A 24,709-nucleotide genomic window follows, 5' to 3' on the forward strand; every position below is an offset into this window, starting at 1 on the left:
GATCAGGCTGCCCATGGGCCCAATCCAACCTGGCCTTGAACACCTGTCTACAAATCTCCAGCTAATAAAGGATTCTTGCAACTAATATGCAGAAATATTAGGATTAGTACATCCTTATTTTTTTTGACTCTGTAAACAAATGGATAAGTTAACTGAGGAATTCTTCACATAATTCTGAGTAAATAATTGTATTAGCTCTTAAGTTCTGAAGTTCTGAAACTTGTTAGTGAGAAATACTGCTAAAATACTGCATATAATGTGGCACTGAAATGTAAAGTAAAATATGAACAGAAATCTTCGGGGGAGAAACAGCAGGTGATTGAATATGCACACTGCTATTAAAATGGCAAAATATCTGGTCTCCGTTTTCAGAAAAGCTTCAAGTGTTATTGCTCCATTTCAAGTTGCTCAAATGAACAGTGCTGCTACCAGCTTGTAAAACAGCAAAATTACATGTCCTCTGACTGGCAATCCAGAAAGCCCATGCTCTCAGTGTCTGATGTCTGAAAACTAATGTGGTAAATATAAAGGACAAGTGCACTTAGAACATTAAGTACATTTTTCTCAAATCTGTTCTATCGGTTTTACTGAGAAACTCTTAAGTACTGTCATCAGTGAAATACTCAAGATCACAGCAGCATTTAGCTCTAAATGCATTTATTTGCTGCTCTTAAAGTAGAATTGGGAAAAATAAGATTGTCAGCAAGCCAGGCATACACTTGATGAATTAGCTCGCCTGCAATTTAAATGCATATATGAAATATCTGATAGCCAGAGCTATCTAAAGGTTTTTAAGGCTAACTGAATACCATTCTCAAAGATGCACACATCATCCTCTTCTTCACAGAAGATTTCTATCAACTTTACATGATAAATACAGAAAATGCTTGAAATAAATTGAAGCATGACATGTTCAACTCAAACTCTGACTTCATTCTTTGGCACAAGCTTACACAATACATGGCTGCCACTGTAAACAGCAGAATAACAACTGTCACTGCTGTACTTATCTTTTAAAAAAAGGTGTTTTTTTTGTTTTTTTTTTAAAGTGGGAGACCAAAATAAGTTTTAAATACTATTAATAGTTGCCTCTGTATTAATTGTTACATAGAAAATGTTGTGTATCTTCTGCTATAAAGAGCTGCTTAAACATGGAAACAAGTTTTGTCATCTTATTCCTTTCCAGCAGTTTCTAAAATCCAAACATAATTGTCCTGACAGCCTGGATGCAGCCATCAAGCTTCTCAATTCTTGTTGACACGTACTGATCTTTTACCTGGTTTGACTGCTTTCATGACAGCACGTGATGACTTCAACACTGCTTCGTAGATAGCCCTCTGGTCAGGAGTGAACTTTCCATTTGCAGGGAAGGTGCAGGTGATGTCAGAACCATAGCAGTAATACTCTCCTCCCATATCAAACAGGCTAAAAAGGAATAGAAAGGGGAGAAATAAAAATCTTAATTTCAAAGAAATTTTAAGAATAAAGATATTTTTTCTTGTTCTGCTCTTAAGAATGATCCACATCTTGGTAGCTGGCCACATAATCCCCAGCTGAACGTTGTTCCTAAGTAAAATGAGAAGACAGCAACCTGCTAGCAGAAGAGCTAGAGCTTAAATGGACACTTCCACCAGCTGCGGTGGCCCTGGATGGAAACACTGCAGGAGCTCATGAAGGAAGATAAAAATCACACAAGGAATCTTCTTCCAGGTGTACAGTTCCAGTTGCTGGGACCTTTTCTCAGAAGATGAAATGTCTTTTGTTTCTTTCCTGAGAAATGCCAGTACCATGTAAAGGCTCTAACTTCAAAACTTAACAGAGAAATGCTAATTAAATCATGGCCTTTTGTACTGAAGTGTCAAAACACATCTGATGGTTTAAATAAAATGTCCCCAATAAAGGCTGACTGCCTCTGCTCATAATACAAACTCTCCTTTAAGACAAACTTAGCTAACAGGGCTTAAAGAAATATACATTGTGGGAAGATCGCACCAGAAAAGAACATTTAGTAATTTTCTGCATGAAAGGTAAAGAAAAAAAAACAATGCTTTCTTTTATGGGAATAAAACCTCTTATCCTTTGAGAATCATTCTACACACCAACCAATAACTCACCACCAAATGCTCAGCTGCTAGAACTCAATCCATAAGAGCAGCTAGTGGGTCCCCACACCTGTGTGACAAGTTGGTTAGACATCTGCAATACTGTGCCTCCTGGGCCCACCTGACAAAGCTAACTGCACTTGTTATAGCAGGCACAAATATCAGCAAATTACCAAATAAGTATTTGGACCAAACAATAGTTAGCAAATAGCTTCCAAGTTCATCACGTATCGATTATAAGAAGGCACATTTTACATGTAAGAATTTGCTTTTGACACACAGTATTTGTGTGGCCTCCTGGTTTCTTAGGTAATGAATCACAGCTGAAATCTTCTAATTAAAGTCCTCTCACAGCGACCTCAAACAACTGCAACTCTCATCGCATGAAATATAATTTTCCTTTGCTGTATTTGAACACCTCAGAGCTTTCTGCCTCATGCCTCTGCCCCACCACAGGGCTGGGCAGATGGAGCAGAAAAGGAAGGGCGCTGCTGTGGCTCCTCTGCTACCAAGTCCCAATCACAGCAGTAATTAGCAAAACCGTGCGGCACAGCTCTGCCCCCAGCCAGCACACATGGCCAGGTGAAGATAAGTGTAAGCAACTGCAACAGGAACTGTGGCACTTGGCTGTAAACATTCACCATTTCTAACCTAACTGCCACTGAAAGCAGCAGACAGTAAGCAAACTAATGCAACCCGTGATAAAGCAAAGATAGTACTTCAGCAGCGCTGAGACTCCTCTTGCTCCACTGCATACACAGACAGACACGTACTCATGAAGATTTACTCAAATTTTAAAATCCACCCAGCAATTTCCTCTGTGAATGAAATCTTTGCACTCAGTGCAGGCCCTGCTGAAGTCATCACCAGCCTCCCCACAGCGAGCAAGGTTCACTGTGGAGACTTGCAGGACTGGAACTGCAGGAATAAACCCTGTGCTTTACAGATGCAGAAGTGTTGGAAGTTTAAAGCTACAGCAACGCACTCTAGGAGGTTACAGAGACTATTGTAAAGTTACATATGTAAAGGCAGAGTCAATGCAAGTACTGTTGACATTTGTTTAAAGATGAAACATGGTATTTTAAAAGAGAAAGTCACTAATTGAAAAAAGATACACACCAGACAGCAAACGTCAGAACCACAAGGTGAAAAAGCAGGATTTGACACCAATATAGCAACTGCAAACAAGCTTAGCCAAACCTCAGCATCAGAAACCCCATCGACACTAAGTTTTGATTTCATGGTTAGACTCCTTTGTACAAAAAACTAGTATTGCATACAGAAAATCACATCTAAGTAGCTGCAGCAACTAAGAATTACATAAGAAGGTGCTGGGTTCTCTAACAGACCAAGCTGACACACTTGTTAGAATAGCTGCTCATCTTTCAACCAATCCCAAATGGAACTCTTTCAAAAGTCACAAACAAAGTCTCATGGTGCATGGTGGGGTTTTTGTGGCCTACCTGTTCCATTCTGTAAGTGTCAATTCAGCATGGCTGCAGTAAAGCTGAGACCTGCAACTTTTGAAATCCCTGTCCAAGTCTACTAGAAGTTACTGTTCTCTCTACGTTTTACCTAGAGAGTGGTTAACCTGAACTTACTGCAGGGGTCACACTAACTATTTCTTGAAAAATTACAATTGTCAGTATTTCATCAAACCCATTCATTGTTTAGTGACTGTTAAATAGTTGTTAGAGCTACTGAAGCACTAAGTAACGGGGAAAAAAGCTATCACAAAGCTGCTCACAAGCCAGGAAGCACCATTTGTTCAGGTTTCCTTGCTTCCAGAGAAGAGCAGAGATGAGGGAAGATGATCTTTCAAATTCCACCACAGAGCAATAATCCACCTTCCAGACCACATGCTTCAGTGAAAAAGCATTCAAAACAAACTCTACATTTGGGAGATACTTTGGCTCTTACTGGGAATTCTCTTCCATTTAACTTCAGTTGGGAACACATCCATTAGTTAAAATGTTTCCCAAGACATGGAAATAGACCAAATATTGTTGCTGTTGTAGCTGAGGAAATAATGGGAGCCTGAGAAGATTGCAGTTTTGTATCCTTGCTTGCCAGGCAAAATATGTGGTGAAGCATACTTTAAGTCTAAGCTGCTATCTTCTGCTGTTCCTAACTGAAAAAAGTTCCTAAAAGCAGGTTGCTTAACTCTTGGTTCCTTAGATAAAATACATTATTTTACCCTGAAATTAAATGGTAACTGCTAGGTAGTAAGATAAACTAATAACTAAATTCTAGTACATACTCAATTGCATGTTAAAAATGAACTGATGATGCAATCCTACCAGAGTCATGTGCAGAAACGACTACTTCATGTTATCTGGACTATTATCAAATACAGCAGCAATATAAACTAATTAAACACAAAAATAAGAACAGGCCTCAAACATCTTAATCTATGCTTTACCTTTTAAGGATCATTTAAAGTCAAGTAACATACACAATAATATAAGTATCTCCAAACATTATTTTATCTAAAACTGAAATAGGAATGTTACATATCTAAGGGACTACGTATGTTTTCTATTCTATAGAAAACTCCAGAACTTCTAGTTACTGTAGAACAACAACAAATTTCATCCCAGGACACCCTTCCCTGTTTTTCAGGAAGAGTGCAGTTGTGAAGAGTGGGTTTAGATGTATCCAGAGGTAAGGTCATGTTTCTGAGGTGCCTCAGATGAGAAAGTGGCCAGAAAGAATTGTCAGTGATCAGAGAGCATTACGTGTCGGTGTGCTCACTGATGGAGCCTGAATCTGAGTCTTTTATGGCACAGTTGAATCTCTTTTAAAAGCACTGCAGAGAGAATCTAATCTTTCTTTGCATTGTTTTGTTGGGAGCAAAAGCAATGAAAACTACCTAGCTTCATTTCAGGGTGAAAAGTGCACGGTATATAAAAACATTTAACAGGTAGAAGATCTAAGCTGTTCTAAAAACTCCACATTACTGTTTTGTTTTCTAAAACTAGTAAGAAGCTATACTACATGTAACAGATACACAAAAAATATTAAATGGTCATATATCTCCCTTAGGAGATCTATAATTCTTCCTCCCAAACATACTACAAAATACTTCATATGCTTAACTAAAACCGAGCAGTGTGAAGTATTACAAAAATCAGATAACCCGTCACTTACTCTACTGACAGTATTACAACGTTAGCCAACAGAGTCAATAAAGTTGCCTCCTACATCTATTTTAGAATTAACCTTCAAAACTAACAAACTGCATTTCATTCCCCTCACAGGCAAGAAGCCTGACACAACTTAAGATCACGCTGTACATAATGCAGTCCCCAGCTGAGAAGCAGCAGAAGCACACACTGCAGTCTCACAGCTCCAGCAGGGACCTCTCCACTTGTCCCTGGAGGTCCTGGGTCACCAACTCCTCCTCGTCCCCAGGATGTGGATCCAGTACCCTGCTGCAGCAACCCAGCGGGGCAATCTGGAAGAAATATTTCAAGGATGCTCGAGTCCTGTTGATTTTAAGGAGAATGCAGGATTCTAAGGCACTGCTGTACTGGAAATGCTACGTGATGCTATGCACGAAAGCTCTCTTTACCTTCCCTTGGCAGCAGCTCTGGCACAACACAGATGAGTTGGAAGGTGGCCCTGTCACCTGCACAGAATATCGGCACCACGAAATGCAAGTTTCTACTTACATCTTTGGCTTTAAAGTCCAGAAAAATAATAGGTGTTTTAATACCACTTTTAGCTTTCTTAACCTTTGATAGCAAAGCATCACAAATTTCTTTTTCCAACACTTCAGTTAGAAAAATTGTGGTTCTTTTCTGCGTAAAGTCACTGTATACTATTTTTTTTTTTTCCAAAGTAAAGCATCCTCCTCCTCTAAGCATGTTTTTAACTTTTATAGGCTTGCTGACATTTTCATTGTCAAATAATTTGAAACTGCCAAGCAATGAGGCAAATTATGGCCAATATCACAATGGGAAGGAATACTTTATTTGGGATATCTGAGCCATGTGTATGAATTGCTAGTGATCCAACCACCAACCCAACCCAAAGACAAGCTCTTGCAAGCATTTCTTGGGAAGCCTACAGCTACTCCCATGAGTTCACATGTAAAAGCTGTCACCTTGCTGCTCTGCAGAGCTGCTCTGCATGCACAGTCAGAGCTGGGTCTCCTCGGCAGTTACAAAAGTAAAATTGTCTTCTTCAGCGAATGCTGCAGAGCTACTGTTGCCATGAGTCCCACGAGACCCTGGGTGCAGTGTGTGCTGGGCACAGGGCCGGCCAAACCCCAGCTCCTGCAGCCCCTGCCTGCCCTCAGAACAAAGCCTTCCCTTCCCCCAGGGATTGCAGGGCCAGCCATGAGAAAGCTGCTATCGCCAGGTCTTACCATGTCCTCTTTGTACCTTGGGTTAAAGGTGCACAGGCATGAATACTGGTGCACTTTACTCAGTTACATTTACTGAGGTTTTAGGGATCTGAGTCATTATTAGCTAACACACTTATAAGCAGCCACAGAGATGAACTGGTGCCAGCCCAGTCCCAGGACAGCAGGAATCAAGGTACACAAACCTTTTCCTCCTCTTATGGTAATAAGAGCAAGTCACCCCCCGTTGGAGATTTTGTTCTCTGTAAACTCACTATATTCTGCTCCAGATCTGCCAAGAGCACGCTTTGTGCTTAAGACTTCATGCGGCAATTAAATCTTGAAGCAGCCACACACTAACACAAGTTGACTATTTGTTTGGTTAAACACTTCAAGGCAATTTCAAGCTTGAGGGAATCAGGTATCAGGATTTCTATGAGATGCATCTTTGGAAACGTGCCAAGTGATTTGGAAATAGAGTGGCTTAATAGCCAACCACAAGCATAAATCACAGTAAATGATATCAAAATAAAATAGAGATTCTAGTGACACACTTTTTTATTCACTCATCTCCTGACCAGCCAAGAATTATCAACTAAAAAAGCAACCTCGAGTAAGATAACATCACAAAGCCCAACAGAGAGCTGGAACAGAACAGCATAAAGTCCTGCATACTCAGGAAGCTGCTTTGGAAGAGGTGCTCTGCTCTGACTAGCTTCCATCTAACATGATAGAGAGAGGTCTTAGCCAAGAAGGCTCTGTAAAAGATGCAGCCAGCCTTGGCCTGATGACTGTAGAACCAGCTGTTGTTATCAACACCCTTGTAGTTTAGCGCAACTTCGGAGAAATGCTATAGTATTTTATGTGTAGGAACCTGGATTCCAGAAAGTCAAAAGAAAGCATTAGGCTTTTTAGTTAAGTCTCACATTCAATAGAAGTTCCTGCAGCCCACACAGATAACACAATTACAGAGACAGCAATGATGCGACTGTTGTTACGCACATTGGGCTACGATTTATATGTGGGCTCATATTTTTGTGTTTGTCCTCAGCAATGTGTCCTCATGTTCACCTTCTCCGCAGCCTTCCCAAATCTGCTCCTTCTGCAGCACTGTCTCACGACAGGCTCTCCTAGACTATTACAGCTACTGCGAGGCTCGTTTCAACCTTTCACGCAGAGATGGCAAAGTCTACCATTAAGCTTTGCTTCAAAAAGGAGAGGCTGAAAAACAACAACAGTCTTCACTGAATTTTGAATGAGAGAAAACTGTGTGCCCAAAATTTCTACACTGCTAACTACAAGATGCTCAGTAGCTGCAGCAAGAACATGCACAAGTTTGGGCTGACTGGGTTACCAAAAAGAATGGTAAAAAACCAGTAGTCCAAACAACCAACTTTCCCTGGGTGCTCCTGTCCTGCACCGACCAGGGCTCCCCTCCCTCTCCCGCCCACAGAAGCCGTGGCTCACGCCGTGGCTCTCTGCCTGGCACAGGTGTGCAGCTGTGCGTAGGTGTGCGTGGCCATGCCCCCAGGTTGCTGGGGAAGGTGTGCCCTTCTGCTCTGCCTCTGGGAAAATGGTTTCCTAAACCAACAGCAGTGTGTGGGAGTACCAGCTCTCTGTCTCAGTAATTTGAGCCAAGCAGAACTTCAGATCCATTTATCTCGCAGGATACAAAATCTAAATCTCAATGAATTCACCAAGCCAGCAGGATGTAAGCACCAGCTCAGTAAATAACCCTGTAAGATTTTCTGCACTATTTCTGATTCTTTTCACATGCAGGTTGAGAAGGAATCCCTTGCTTACAAGATTTGTGTACTGAAGAAATTGAAGACAACAACCTTAAGCTCCTGCACTAAAAAAATCCATTTCCATAATCAAGCATCACCCCTCCGTCACCCTCACGTAGTCTGTATCAATATTGTATTAAAAATGTAATGTTTGACAGCACAAAGAGTCAAGAACCTTCTGATTAGCTTATTCACAGCTGAATTCACCCCGACAGCCATCTCCCCACGTTTCTGCAAAGCAGAGGGATGTCCTCAATAAAGAAGGGTTGGGTACAAATAAAGATTGGGCATACTGAGCTGGTATTGCCAGGTTGGGAGAAGGATGAGGCAACAGCCGAGACTTTCCGAGACGCAGAAGGCAAAGTGTCAGTGCTGCAAACTTCACACCTCTACCGGACCCATGCAGGCAATATGCCAAGTGAGGCAAACTCCCAGGTGAAGTTCTGACAAACAGATTGCCTTTTTTGCTGAATGGATGCTTTTTTTCCCCCTGGTTTTATTATCCATTTTTAATTGGCATATTTAATAAGCAACAGCACTCTATTTAGAAAAGTCGACGTAGCAGAGATGGCAGTGAACACGACGCTCTGGCCCGCTGCCACCTGCTGCGAGCTCCAACAAGGAGTGGGATGTCAGAGCTGCAGGGAGGAGGAGAAAATGTACAAGGAAAGGCTTGCATTGACTGCTGCACACAGTCACGCTGAGCAAGCCACATCAGCTCCTCACCAGGAGTGAGAGATACCAGCATAGAACATGAACAACACAGCTACCTTTTCAAGTAACTCTAGATGCCTACACTGAGAAGCTGAAAGCTCTGTGTAAGCTGAACAGCATCTGGCCGATATTTCTGATTCAGGCCACCACGCTCATGTGCTAACATTTAGACTTGAGAGTCTTAGCTTTCAGCCCATCCTGGGCACTCTGACCTGGACAAACAACTGCTGCAGATTGCAGGAGTAGGTGAAGTGTCAGATCTTTACTCATTGATCTTCACTGTAAATACCATCAACTACTCTTACTATATGTGCACGCTCACACACACATTCCTGTAAGCAAATGGTTAATGCTTCTGATTTTTTTTCCTTGATGAAAACTGAGATAGAGACCAATGATGGTACACACTCATGTAATATTTTTGTTTTGTTTTTTGAGATACTGTAATTGTTCTTAGGATTGTTCAGTCAACCTCCAAAAGATCAGTTTTCAAAAGGAATCCAACACAAAGGGGTTTCAGAACATTGTACAGAACAAGACAACTGAATGCAAAAAAAAAAGCTGCTGGCTTTTTCCACAGAAAATCAGTCCAAACGTTCAAATCATTTGTGCGGTAATGAAGGCAGCAACTGGTTCTTCAGAAAAGGAGCTTGAGGCTGCCCTTCCCCAGCCACACCTGCTATTTTGCCAGGAAGAACATTTTTTTCTTTTTCAGAAATACGATCTACTCTGCAGAGCAGCACCTCAAGCTGTAGATACAATATGGCAATGTGCAACTGAAATCAGAAATATTCTTTCCTTAAAGACCTACAGTGACTCAGCCTACACATAGAGCAGTACTACACCAGGAGGGCTCCTCATGACCCTAACCTGAGAGCCACGTGTCCATCATGGGCACAGCAAGGGGCTCCTGAACAGACCCAAGGCTGTTTTGAACAGAAGGAGTGGGAATTGCACCTGGTTCCTAGGTGGTACCCGGCGGGTATGCTGGAGCCTACTGGCACCTCTGCTTTGAGCCATACAGCGGTGTAAGAGCCAGACAGACTCCCTCTACAATTTTATTTTGAGCTTTTTGATGGAGTTCCTCAAACCAAGAAAGGCTTTGCTATTGTAAACTATCCAAGATAAGCAGTACCTTGGGTATTTCTAAAATACTTTACGTCAACAAAGACTGCCACCAAAAGTGGATTAAACTGAAAGGCATTTGTGAATGTTCAATATTAAATCAACAGCTATTAAAAATACTAGGCTTTATCCCACTTATTTTAAACACCCCTAGTCAAATCAACACAAAAGAAGCCAAGGCAATTGCGTGCTCTCAGGTGTTTTGAATGGTGGGAATACTAATCTAAAAATATGAAAGATACATTTCATTTAGAGGCAATAAAAAAAATCTTACGTGCTGCAAGGTACAAAGACCATCAAATTAAGAAGCAAAATATAATTCAGCACTTAAAGAACGCTAAAATTTGTGTCCCTTCTTAAAGACCTCTGCTTTGCCTATTCTGACAGTGGGCACACTCAGAGCCTGAATTATCCAACACTAACCCAACCCAAGCAGTTCAGGGAAAACTACTGCCAATTCTAGAAAATATATTTTTAATCTCTTTTTGTAGATTAGCTTAAAAATAATATTTTCTATAGGCATAATAAGGAGAAAAATATGTCTATTTTATGAAAACAACAAATTTTAATCAAACCAGAGACACCGAGCCAAAGGAATTATTTAAAAAATGGATAGCCAGTTGATTTTGCAATCAGCCTGTAAGTAGTAGCAATGTACTTGGTATTATTATTATTAGAAACAAAACCATAACTAACAACAAGTTGTTTCAAAACTGCAGACTGAAAGGTTAAAGCTAACCATAATTTTTGCATATTATTATAGCATCAAACTTCAAAACGTGTAAAAATGCACAGGGCCAAATGAAAATATTACTCTCACCCACATAAAATAGAGGAGCATTTACATCTGACACATTAATATCCTGGGATCTTAAAGGCAGTGCTTTCAAGAAGTAATAAATACAATATTTTGTTCCGTAGGATAAATTGTTTTAATGGCAGTCAATGAAGTACTTGGGGTGGAAAAGGGCAGACTTTATTACCTGATGTAAAAAGATTGGTCAGATCCAGCTTTTTAATGCAACATTGCCCCCACCTGGACAAATGCAGTTCGGTGTGCATTAATACCAGAGAACTCTGTAAAATGCAGTGCAAATTCCAAAACAGAGCTTGGAAAAGCAGCACAACAAACCTCTTCCTTCCTTAGCAGCATACCTTCTTCAAGCACACCTAAATCCTTTAGTTGAATAGGTGAAAGTCTTAGCAATATTTTCCTGAAATAAATGATAGTTTCTCAGTACTCATGAAAAATCCTTTTATACTACATGCTTATTTATTCCTGCAGAGAAGGAAATGCAATTTTCTACAAATCACACTAAGTAATATTAAGAGAAATAGACAGTTTCAATGCAATATACACCATATCCATATTGTGAGTATATGTAGAAGATAAATGCAAGCATCTTATGTAAAAAATGACAATTCTGATTATAGAAAGTTCTCTACTATGCTTTTAGATAAAAAGAGGAAAGTTAGGAAAGTAACATTTTACTGAACAGAAAGCCTACCCTTTAAGAATAAACATCAACATGCAACAAGCAACTTTCTTCTGCAGTATTCTCTGCACAACTCCAAGTGACCAACAGGACTATGAAACCTACAAGTGGTCCTTCATCTCATTAGGGTTACTGAGCAATAAAGAGCCCTGTAATGCAGCATCTTCCCTCTGTTTCACACTGAACAACTGTCTCAACCTCCTGTATATGTAGTCAAGAAAAACTCCCTGAGATTGACAAAGCTTCTGAAATGCCAAGAGGAGGAGCACTAGAAGTTAAATCAGTGTATTTCAAGAGCACCAGAAGTTGTAGCAATAAAACATTTACAAAAAGGCACGTATATCAGTGCCAAATAGATGGAAGCAAATTCAAACCAAACACAACGTGAGTGGAATGTGCTTTACATGCAAAGGCAATGCTCCTGGCCAGGCGCCGTGCCTCGCTGTGCTGCACCTTCAGCATCAAAGCACAAAGCTCTCCAGTTCCAGGGAGCACTCATTTGAGTGCCCCCTGGTGTCAACGTAATTCTGGTGCCTCAAATTGGTGCTTGAATATTAAGGAAAGAAATTAGTATGAAAATATTCCTCAGAGTTAAGTTAGCCCAATAAAATCATTTTGCAACACTGGATTGCTTTCATATGCCCAACTCTACTAATTGACTAAGCAAGTAACAATACGTGTTAATACAGCCAAGACTCATTTAAAATGTTCAACATAGATGCATTATGCTAAGATGGCACTTTTCTAACATGCTGCATTTGATTTTGTGGCATTAATAAGACTTTTCCAGTGCTTTAATTCTGGCACCAAAATGCAATAAAACTATCTGCCAAAACAGGCAAGAACCTTCCCAATAGGAAGCAGCCTGCTCCACAGCTACTGCACACTTTCATTGGCCTCATTAGAACCAGTATGCTTACATCACAGCATTCAGAGGAACAGCCACATAAAATGCAAGGCATCATCTGACGATCCAACCTGCTTCACTGAAACTTTTAAAGTTACATCATAATTTAATTTTATGAACAATAGATAGGCCCTCTGTGGACACAAGGTTAATAACATCTCTCCAAGGGCTGCTGCAGTTGATGCTGTCCTCCTGTTCGTTGTGATTCCACCCAAACTCTCTCACTGAATCACTGTGGGACTCCCTGCAGGGAGGGTCACAGTGCTGCAGCTCTGACCCTGCTCCTGGGGCTGTGCTGGGATGGGGGGACATGTCACACAGCCAGAGGCCTTCCTTACCAGCGTGAGGTAGGAGGACGCTTCGACATGGTAGGAATGCCATGCACTTCAGCAGAATACAGTTACTCGCAGCATTTTGCAAAGCCAGCGCAGACCAAGTAACAAGGAAAAATGTAAGAATTGGTAAGCCTGCCAATGAAAGTTGGTTAATAAGTGCTGAATTTTCACTGAGACACGTTTGTCAGAAACCTTAAAAGACAAAGACCTACAACTAGCACACAGAAAACCATCTCAGGTAATAATACCTGTATCTATTTCTGCGATATCTGTGGTCAGGCTTATTTTCTTTTATTTCTGTATTTAAGTGTGAGTCTCATCATAAAGAATCAATCTTTATTTTAAGATCATAAAAGCACAGTCCATTTGTCAAACCTCATCAGGTCAATTACAATGAAACAACACTGCAGCAATGCCAGACACTACAAAGGCAGCGAGCTGAATGCAATAAGCTACCATTTTCTCAATACCTTCTCAAAATCAAAATGTAAAATACATGTTCCAGGTTCAGCACCTGCAAGAGCTCCTACACAACACACCAAATCACAAAGGTGAAGGGAGATGTTTGGCCCCACATTTTCCCCCATGTATCTTGATGGCCACTTTTGCCTTTTCTCTGCAGCATGGCTGTTGCTCCATGCTGGACTACGCAGGGAGTTAAATCTGTTCCCCCTCAATCCACTTTCCTTCTCCCTAAGTAGTAACTTCCCATTTAATTTCCCTCAAAACACTGAAAGACCTTTTGTTATCCAAACTGGGTTGGAGGTGGCGGTGGGGCTCCAAACCCACTGGAAAATGGGTTGTGGTTATCTTGTAACTGTTTGAGGCCTCCTGTGAGCAGTGCAGGAGATACTGAACAAGAACTGCTTAGGACTCCAATTCCCAAAAGCCAAGTCACAGCCCTGCTACAGAACCAGCAGGCATCTCAGCACACAATGAATAATGCAATACCTTGAGATAATGCAGTAAACCTCAGTCTCAGGCTCAGTTTCTTCTAAGCTGTCACAGGTTTACGATGACAGAAGAAAATTAGTATTTGTATCTTAGCCTGGCTGTACATCAGCACTGTACGCACTTGTAATAGTGATTTTCAACATCCTGAGCAATGATTTTATTTAAATTTTAACACAAAGTGAACAGGCAGAGAGCACAGAACTGTGATTCACAAGGGTGCCTGGCCCAGACATTTGTCTGCATCACCTTTCTGACCATGGAGACAACGTGCAGGAAAAGTGTTTGTTTTAAACCACGCCATCCATACTCATGTACATCCCTACCACAAAGGTGTTAGCATACATGAGTTATTTATATAATACTGACTTGGTATAATTGCAATATTTATACTTGATATCAATATCAGTACAGTGCTTTTCACATACATGTTGAATACTAAACCCTAAAAGTACAACTTCTGTCAATAGTGATGCTTTGTGTTAGCTATTTCATTTTTAATATGCAATACACCAAAAATGACAGCCCTACTTAGCAAGACAGTCCGTATTTACAAAAAATGCCAGGAATTCTCCTTACAGTCCTTGTCGTACACTGAGATCTTCCAGCACAGAAGCTGGACCTGTAAAGATGTGGATTATGATGCAACATTGGAGATTTAATTCAACAGCAGTTTCTTACAGAGACAGTAAATCCACTTGATGTAGATTAATTTTCAAAAATGAAATTCATAAAATCAGACTGTTCTAAATGCAACACAGTTTTTAAAGGAGAAGTCAGAGTAACAGTCTTAAATTATGCAATAGCCCAATATTTTTGCCTAAGACCTCTTGTTGATACCTGCAAATCCTTGTAACTGATATTCCTCAAAGAGCACTTGAGTATTTCAAGGAAGTAAAGCATTAGTCTTACTAATCTATTATTTTCTATGGTTTTTTTCCCTGAGTATTTTGTTGACTTATTTGCTGGTAGTCATTGCATCTTACTGCTTAGAACGTAAGGCACCTGAGCAGCACATTTCTGCAAAATGACTGAATGTTATTCCTACGAATTACATAATTTTATGAAAAATACGTGAAACTCTATTGAATAATTTAATAAAAGTCATACCAAGTACACAATCTTCTGATTCTACCAGATTCCATTATTCTGGGAAATTACCAGAGTAGATTCATACCAAAGTTACTATCAGAAGCCGAAATAATTCCACCTCTTCTTCACAAAAAACAAAGCTGCTTTTTTCTCTGTATTCATGGCTTGCTAGGAATATCCAACAGAGGGCTCCCAATAGCTATTAAAGAGCTTAATTGAGAGTCAAATACATGAACTCTTTAACATGTAACTCTTGTACATAAACAAATCAGCATGTTGTCATTTTAAACAACATATTCTGTAAGCACACAGGCACATCTACATCCAAATTAGAAATCTGTAAAAGCATACAGTAAAAACCACACAGGAGGTTTCTTGTTATAATTTGTATTCTGAAGCTAGCTCACTTTTTTTTTTTCCTCCAAAACTGCAGAAAATGAGTATAGTTTTAAATCACCTTCACACAAATGCCATTACACTTCCTGACAACTTCTTTATGAGCAGGAGGGTCATCTGCCCCCCTGTGAGCACAACCAAGCCAACCACATCAGACTATTCTGCTAGGAAAACAGGCTTCGGTCAAGGTGATCTGAGCAACTATTTGATAAAAGCCAATCTACAGTTGGCAAACTTCATCTAATTAAGACTGGACCATCTCAGGAAGAAGGTATTTCAAACAAGCAAGTTAATCCTTGCTCTTATTGTTGAGACAACTAAAAAATGTGGGGCTGCTGCTTGCAAAGATCCCACTTACGTTCTTCAATTCTGTGTTTTCCAAATGATACTATTCTCTTCACTGTTTAAATGCCTTAATTTTAATATTAAAGTACAGGACAACATAATACCTTGTATTATGTCTCAACAATGTCTCATAAGCTGTGATTTTCTGAAAATTTAATCAACCACAGTCAGTATGGTAACATGTTGGTGTGCCCTACCTGATCAAAAAAAACCTCACAGGATATCATCCACCCAAACACAATGAGATCGTAAGCCAAAGCACTGTACTGCAATAAATAAACAGTATTGTTTGTCTGGCTTAGTGAACTATTCACCACAGATGAAGTTAATACATAAACCACTGCACACAAAACTTCTAAAGAAGTTTCTACACTATTAAAAAGAAATCACATATCTGTAATTAAGTGCATTCTGCAGTCCTTGCAGATGTACCAAGACAAGTCAGCTAACAAGGCTTCTTATTACTTTTGAAAAATCAATTTGTTTTCTGTTAGGGCTTTTGGTCCTATAATAATACTCTGTTGCTTTCCTCCACATCTTTACATCCAACTGTGAAAACACCTACCTGCACCCTCACTGCACGTGCTACAAAAGCAACCTAATACAAAACCTCCACTAAATATCTATTATTAACTCCTCCAGAACTAGTCCCATCCTTTCACAAATGCAAGCTTTCTGAACAAAGTCCTCAGAGGTGAAGTACAAAAGCTGTATTCCACTGTTACATGCCACTCTATTAGGTTTGTCTTTAAATTTATGGTAAACGTCTTTGGTGATTTTATTCACACTGCTTTTATCTGCAGTGATACTGCAAAACACGTGCAATGTAATACAAGTGGAGAAAAATGTACAGTACTTGCAATCATATTACTACAATGCTAAACTCTAAGGAACCATATTTTTCTTTTTTCAAATTTCCTATTCAGCTGGGGATGGAGGTATAACAGGACTTTTGGAGGAAATCAGAATATCTTGGCATGCAAAATTAGATGCTGCTTTAAAGATTTAGACTTTCCAAGAGTACATATAACGTAAATATTGAAACACAGCCAGTATTGTAACAAAAAACATCAAGTAAACTCTTATTCTTACTCTTACTTACCACAAGTCTCCATCTTCAATAGTCTTATCATTTGGGGCTCCAGCATGCCCATAGTGCAGAACAGATGAGTTCTCCCCACTGAGGATCAAAAAGAAAATTTACCACAATTAATGAAAGAAAAAAACATTAAAACACACAACATGAGAAGGAACACTGTAATATAACATTGTAAAAATGTAACCATAAAATCACAGAATCCTTAGAGTTGGAAGGCACCTTTAAAAATCATCTCGTTCAACTCCCTGCAATGAACAGGGACACCACAGATCAATCAGGTTGCCCAGGGCCTGATCCAGCCTCATCTTGGAAGTCTCCAGGGATGGGGCATCAACCGCATCACTAGGCAACCTGTTCCAGCGCCTCACCACCCTCACTGTAAGACTTTTTCCTTATATCCAAAGTAGATCTACCTTCTTTAAGCTTGAAGCCATTTCCCTTTGTCCTATCACCACAGACCCTGCTAAAGAGTCTGTCCTCTTCTTTCCTGTAGCTCCTCTTTAGATACTGGAAGGCTGCAAAATCAGGTCACCTTGCTGCCTTCCCTTCTCCAGGCTAAAGAGCCCAAGGCTCCCTCAGCCAGCCCTTGCAGGAGAGATGTTCCATCCCCTGGGTCATTTTTGTGGGCCTCTTCTGGACATGATCCCACAGGTTTATGTCTCTCCTGTATTGAGGACTCCACATCTGGATGCAAACATCAGTGTCTCGATATACTGAGCATGGAATTTTGCAGTCTGTGAGAACTGCCATAGAATCTGCCCATGCATGGGCTGCAATAGCATATTTGCTATCTCATTCAGCAGAAATGGTTACAAAACGGACATTTTGGTATTCTGACTACAAGATGTAACCTTTCTGCAGAAGGGACTCAGTACAGCTCATAGAAATACTTCCCACGTCCATGAAAGTGTCAAGGATGCAATTAAGTAATTTTTCAATATGTACCCATTTATTATGGATTTTTAAAAATACTTAAGTGATACATTTCCCTATTTAAGATTAACTATTCTGATGCATAAAAGAGAGATTTCCACTAGAGTAAAATCTGACATGTTTGAAATGCTTTAGGAGTTACTGAATCTAGAAAAAAAAAATCAGCAGTCCATGAGTGCCAGTTGACCCCTGGCATGGCTACATGCGATCTCTGCTGGAATGGATACACTGCACTAGGGGAACATTGATGCTGTATGAGTCAGCAATTAATACAGGCACAAAAACCATCACTTTGTTTTTACCTCTTATTAAAATTATAAAGAAGAGATTTTAATTCCTGGAAATGTTTTAGAGTAAACTGCTGATTCACAGGAATAACATCTCCAAAGAAGGACAGACTTTTGTTGTACACTTCTAAAGCACCACATGGCATTCAGTGACCTCTATTTGGTCTTGGCATCCCCTTCTTGTCTACTGTTATTCCTCTAGGTCTAGCAAACATCAGTTAAAACACTGACACTATTTCTCTTCTACTCTTCTCCTTGGACAGATGCTCTCTCATTTCCAACAGCCATAAGAGCTATAACTAAAAATAAAAGTGTTGGAACAGGGTTCTCTGGCATCTCTCTGACCTCTCCAGTGTACCTTTTACCAAAACCATTTTGGTCACCCTGTTCTTTCAGTTGTGACACCAGTAGAGCTTCATATTTTAGGTGAAAGGAACCTGAGGCTCAATTTCCATGGATGTTTTGCTGTACCTGAAGTAAATGTGCAACATGACATACTTCTCATGTTAAACTTCTGGTAAGTTCAATTGCAAAAGCAGTAAATATGCACTGTTATCCCCTCAAAAATGTTACAGTCAAGATACTGGCAGTAATTGGGAATGTTTAGGTACTTAATTGATTATTTACTTATGCAAATATAACAACTCCATAAGCAAGGATTATGGATGAGAAAGCAGAGGCCTTAATTTTCAGAAGATGCTCAATCTAAAGGGCTGGATCATGTTAAAACAAAGCAAGATCATTGCCTTGCTGTTTTAGCATGCAGGAATCAGTATGCACCAACAGAGCGGGGGTCAACATTTCAGAATAATAGGAATAATTTTCTGACAGAAAATGTATTCCTTATAATTATACAAAACTCAAGGGAAAGATTAAAGTTGTTAAATCAAGAGTTAAAATAAACAGAATTAAGGCTGCAATTGATTTACTCTGTGATGCTGTGCCAATGGCAGCACCCCACAAGTGGCACACACACACACACTCTCCACAGCACTGTGCCAGGATTTTAGTTGCAGACACTATTTCTTATCTCTTTCTAGAAATGGCGATAAAGGAAAAGCAAATAGCACGTTACTTATGATCAACTATCAAAAAATTTATCATGAAGCTTAAGGGCATGACTTCATGCTAACATGTTTGCAGATAACTTGTTTATGCTGGCACTCAGTATTATGCATCATGCCAGCTGCATAAACAAGTCCTATGTTCAAATATGAACACTGAATAAATATTTTCAACAATAGATGTTCCAAATACAAAGACAAAGGATTTCCTTTGCACAGTTTAATGTAAAGGTTTTAGTTTACAAAATATTTCTGTAAAATTTGGCACCAACTGTTATAGAAGATGCACAAAAATCTGTTTTCCACCACCATTACTTAGGTGTTAAGCAGAACACAGTCTTTCTTGGCATTTGAGACTCCCTGTCTTTCACTCCAACTCTGGCTCTGTAACACGAAGAGGAGCAGCTGGTGCAAAAGACCAGATCCCCACTCCATACGCACTTGGGTGGCTTCTGTCAGGTCAGGTGAGAGGCCCATGTCCCTGCAGCGGCTCCAGGCAGGGCCCTCAAGCTGAGCACCTGTGGCATACCAGCCACGCTCCTGAAAGCCCTCACAGTTATTTCTGACTCAGAAGAAATGAAAAGTGAGCACTCCGGGCCTGGCCCTGTCTCAGCACAGCCCAAAGCCAGGGATGGGGATGACTTGCTTCAGAAACGCACCGCCCACCCACACTGAACACTGGTGGGGACACATCTCCACCCTGCTTCCAAGAGGTGGGAATCAGCCTCTCCTTGTTAGGAGCGTCTTTGCACACGAAGGCAGGAAGATGCTTTAGGATCAACACTAAGAAGCTTCCCTAAAGTGACATGTACCCAGGAGGTGAACGTTACAGCTAACCAGGAATAGTTCCTAATGATTTGTGAGACTTTCAAGGTGGCTTTAAGAATAAACTAAACAACCCCCCACCGCCCAGCCACTGGAAGGCAAACAAGCCTTCCTGGAGAAGCTTCTTCTTTCCCCCAAAGAGCAACAGCCAAAAAATTTTCACACCAGAGCCAGAGTTCCACACCAGGTGCAGTGAGGAGGTGCTGGCCGGGTGGCACCAGGCCTCTACAGGTCAGCACCACGGATGCCCAAGTCTGCCTCTGGGCAGCACAGCTGAAAATCCTCCAACAGATTTCTCTGGGCCTATTTCCATCCCTTTAATAATTTGCCTCTAACTGGTGCCAAAGACATGTTTGTTACAGAAGGAACTACATGGAGCAGCAGAAAAGCAGCAAATTAACACCACTGAGAATGAACAGCAGGAAAGGATTCAGGTTACTAAGAAGGGAAAAAAGGCCCCAAAATACATATCAAATCAGGAAACACTATGAAAAGAAAGGAGCAGAAGAGAAAGAGGAGGTATGTTAGTAATATTTTAAGAAAAGGATTAAGTTGAGTATCAAACATAAGAAAAAGAGCAGCTATTAGCTCTGTAGTAAGATCTGAAGAAAAATCAACAGGCCATGAACCTAACTAGCAAGCTATTTCCATCACGATTTAAATAATGAAGTCAAACCAGAAGGAAGCATTCTCTCCACTTTTTCATCTATGAGATGAAACTTTAAAACACTATATTGAAAAGGAAAAAAAAGCATGGATACAGTAAGTACTCTAGCCTTATCCTTCACCTTCCTCTCCTGCAAAATGACAACTAGGTACTCTAAGGTACTGCAAGGAGCAGTTTGAATTTCAAGGCACTGCACAGTATTTGCACATTCCTCCAAAATCAATACTTCAGAAATTTCTGTTGAATACATCTAAGTCCGTTCATCAGGTACCACCATTCTTTATTTGCACTTACATGACATCAGCTGGTGCTTCAAACCATCAACAAGTTGACAACCTCTGAAAGCTTTGCTAACTACAGCACTAAGCCAGCTACGTGATGAGCTGTAACACTAATGTGTGTTATCATTCTCAACTGATTAGAGAGTGAATACATAGAAGTGAATACATAACATATCAAGTTGCATCATATATTCATTCACCATCTCCTGAACAGTGTCAGTACTGGACAGGGACAGCAACAAATGCATACACTCAAAGTGCAGCAAATGATTTCTATATGAAATATAGCATTGATAACTTTTGTTCTCTGGTTTAATGTGCACCTTTTTAAAACCTGAATAGAAAATGTTTTTTAATTAAAAACATGATTCTCTTGTATGGAAATTATTATCAGGCCAGTGACTGAAAAGGCAAGAACATGTCAAGTATCATTGTTTGAAGTCTGGCAAAAACAATAGAACTCAGTACGAACAGAATCATACCTAACTGTTCAAAAACCCTAATTGTAAAAGATATTTTTAATCTTAAATGTAGTTAAGCATAGTATTTACAATCACCTTTCCAAGGTAATAAAAAATGCCTATTAGTTTTACCATTATTATGTTAATCGAGTTCATCAAATAGATCTACTTATACCCATTTTATTAGGACCTAGCTTAAAATGGTTAATTCTATTTGTTCTTACTTCATCGCGCACAATCAGAACGTAGCTATTTGTTTACAAAGGCTTTTTTATTTTTCTTCTTTGTTGTTTCATTTTTAAATCCAGTTTGTCTCCGTTTTCAGTAGCAGCGGGAGGATACAGTGCCAACTCCCAGCTAAAGTCACACGTCAGGGTGTTCCCGGATCCCGCACTGTGACAAGGACCCACTATGCTTCACACACATTCCTACTTCAGTAGGAGTTTCTATAAGGTTAGCTATGGCATGCCTGTTTCTAGCTTCTGTACCCAAATCCAATTCTGCAGCATGGGTTCTGATGCACTGTGTGTAATCCTTATGGCAGTGGAAAACCACGCACAGATACAACTAGATTTTACCTTCTTAACTTGTAATGATACCACAGAGATGGAGTCTCATTGCAACGGGATGTTAATTCTCAAGTTATATGATGGTACTTAAAACAGGAAAATCTTCCGACAATTTAGATGCACAATTTGCCATAAAACTGCTCATGCTCCTACTGCAATTTGGCACATAAATTGGAAAACTGCATTTGCAAATAATGAATTGAGTAAACAGCAGAAAAAAGCAGAGATACTCATCGTTTTCATTACCCCTGAAGCAAAATAACATCATCATCATTAACTTAAATTTTATTTTTTTAATAAAAAATAAACAACCTATGTGAACTCAGGCAAATGCCTGTGAGTATCATTGAATTTACCAGCGGAGTCTATGTACTAACAGATACACCTCACCTGTCAAGTAGATCTGACCAGATATATGTATCCATTAACTAAATGAGATTAATCCCTGCACAAAGTACACAGCCGTCCTTCACATGTATCCTACACTATTCTCCTGAAATCCTTTGAATTAAAAATGTGCATTTCTACAACTGAAGAGAGAACTTTTTGTAAGAAGTTGTATTTTCTCAAATACAAAAGCTCCAACACCAGCTGTTGAGCAAGAAAAGAGGGAGAGCAAAATGTTTTCAAAACTCACTTCCCCAAATCGATTTTAGTGCAGCCTAACCTCAAAGAAATTTGAGAGTGCTATGAAATACTTCAGATGTATTCCAAAAAAAAGTGTTTGTGAACAACAAAAAATAGCTCTACAGCCCTTCTTCATAACTCTAATTAATAAAAGAGCCAACTATTGCAGAGATGTGAGCACAAACACTACCTTGGTGGCAGCAGCAGCTACTGTGGAATCTCTTGAGCACTGCAGAACCTGTAACTGAGCCATTTCTTTAAGATCCAACACTTGCCACCCTTTCTTGGCTTTTCCAGAGGAAACAGTTTAAAACTTACACTCACAAACACATCACATGCACCAAAGGAACAATTTCACAATTATCCAGTGGGAAACTGACAATAAACATTTCAACAATTCAACAGAAGCCATCAACTTACCTGCCACAGATGCAAGTGTAGGAAGTATGGCGCATGCCGCCTCGGGTATAGCAGTAGTGCTGGAAAAGGCTGCAAAGAAAGAGAGCTGGTAATTATTAATGTATTCAGAAGCACCATAAGACAGAGAGGAAAACAATTCTTGCCTCAGCACAGCTCTGCTGCTTCCAATCGTGGCTAACTACTGCGTTCCCTGCCCAGATGAGCGCTCATCTTGTGCCCCACAGCTCCGTGGTCACCTCACCCCTCTTGTAAGTGCAGCACAGTGCCTCTGAATGCTGCTCCCCGTTGCAGTGACATCCTGTTGGTGGAGCTCTTCGGCCTCAAAAGCATTAAAACATTTTCATCTTTACTGTCAATGTCCCCTTCATATGAGGGCAGATGTGCCCAAAGCACAATTAATACAGGATTAGGTGTTTTAAGAGCTAAGCACATATAAAGAATCCTTTTACTCTTTTTGAAATATGTTCTAATTACAATCCAATTCCCTTTAATACTGAATGGATTCAAAAACTCATTTGTTGTAATACTGAAATCATTTCATTAACACAGAGTGATAATAGTGCTATTCAAAGAATAGAGATGTTGTGATTTTATCCTGCAGAAACAATCCACAGAACACAATTCAAATTCTTTGAAGGATATTAAAGCCATTACATGCTTGTAAATACAAACTAGATTTTAAAATTATACAAAATGACAGTATTTAAAGAGAAACAAAGCAAACCATACAAACTGATCACAAAAGGACAAAGAAAAGCCTACATTTTGGGAGTTAGGAGGGAGATACATTTTACAAGATTTAATTTCTGCTCAAAACATTGTGCCTTTGCAAGGTAGAAATACTGATTTTTTTTTACTGCCCCAGAGACCAGTATCTGCAAAGAATAGGTCAAATGAAAGAGAAGCTAAGGAGGAACTGATATAGTGAGAACGAAGCAGAAAGAGTGCTGCATTTGGCTAATGAAATTAATAATTGAAGCTGTCATTTGCTCTGGTGCAGTGGGTTCTTTACCAAATGGACACTTCACATAGAAGCAAAGTTATGGACGTGCTCCTCCCAGCATGCTTGCAGGCAAGGTTTATTCTACAGGACACAGCACTGAACAAACATTTTGCAAAACAGTATTTTATACTGTTATATATGTATAGTTATGTCCCAGGAAGCAACTTTTACTGTGTTTTATAGACCCTTCCCACTAAATTATTGGATAAAGTATTTCCTCTAGTCAGAAACTTTAAGTAACCTTCTAAAGAGCTTTAAAAATGAAATAATGAAGGTTGTAAACATCCTTCCATCATCACTGATGCAGGGATAGCAGGGCTTGTTTTTCCATATGACAACTGATCACATATTCATGGTTGGAATTTATATGAAACTGTGCAGCACAGTAACAGCAGTCACCTTTTGCAGTACTCCCAGATTAGCAGTAAAAAGCAGTAAAATAAATTAAGACAGGCTTCATATTATCCACCTGCTGCTTGAACTTTGTTTCTTTTTTCTAAAAAAGGAAATCTGATTATTTCATCAAACATTATGGACTTTCTTTCAAACGTGAGGAGCTGCTTACGTGACCGAGCTGAAGAGAACATGACTTTGCCAGGTAATGAGTTTTCCAGTACAAGCAGTAAAACTACTCACATCACTATGAATTTACTTTTTCAGACTATGACTCATCAGAAACACATTCAGGTGGTTGGCAAGAAATTCAGCATTGCCATTACAGACAACTTTGTATAGCCTGTCCAAAATAAGGGAAGTATTGCACATCCTTTTGATGGTAAAAGTTGGCTTTTCAAAGCAAAGAAAAGCATAGATACAGAATTACAGAAGCTGCCAGTACTTTGTAGTTAAAATCCTGGCTCCACTGAAGACAAAGC

At 39.8% G+C, this 24,709-nt stretch overlaps 1 protein-coding gene across 1 annotated transcript in view; it reads right to left on the bottom strand.

Moving 5' to 3' along the window:
* Positions 1-22,924, bottom strand: part of PEPD (peptidase D) — a 54,389-nt gene extending 31,465 nt beyond the window's left edge. The window contains exons 1-3 of the mRNA XM_019619726.1: positions 22,832-22,924; positions 16,701-16,778; positions 1,277-1,425 (exon numbers count right to left, since the gene is read on the bottom strand). Of these exons, the coding sequence (XP_019475271.1) occupies positions 1,277-1,425; positions 16,701-16,778; positions 22,832-22,866 (262 nt within the window). The 5' untranslated portion in view covers positions 22,867-22,924. The remainder of the gene's footprint in view (positions 1-1,276; positions 1,426-16,700; positions 16,779-22,831) is intronic.
* Between the last annotated feature and the right edge of the window lie 1,785 nt (positions 22,925-24,709).

This window comes from Meleagris gallopavo, chromosome 13, assembly GCF_000146605.3.
Source record: "Meleagris gallopavo isolate NT-WF06-2002-E0010 breed Aviagen turkey brand Nicholas breeding stock chromosome 13, Turkey_5.1, whole genome shotgun sequence".
Classification (NCBI taxonomy): Eukaryota; Metazoa; Chordata; class Aves; order Galliformes; family Phasianidae; genus Meleagris; species Meleagris gallopavo.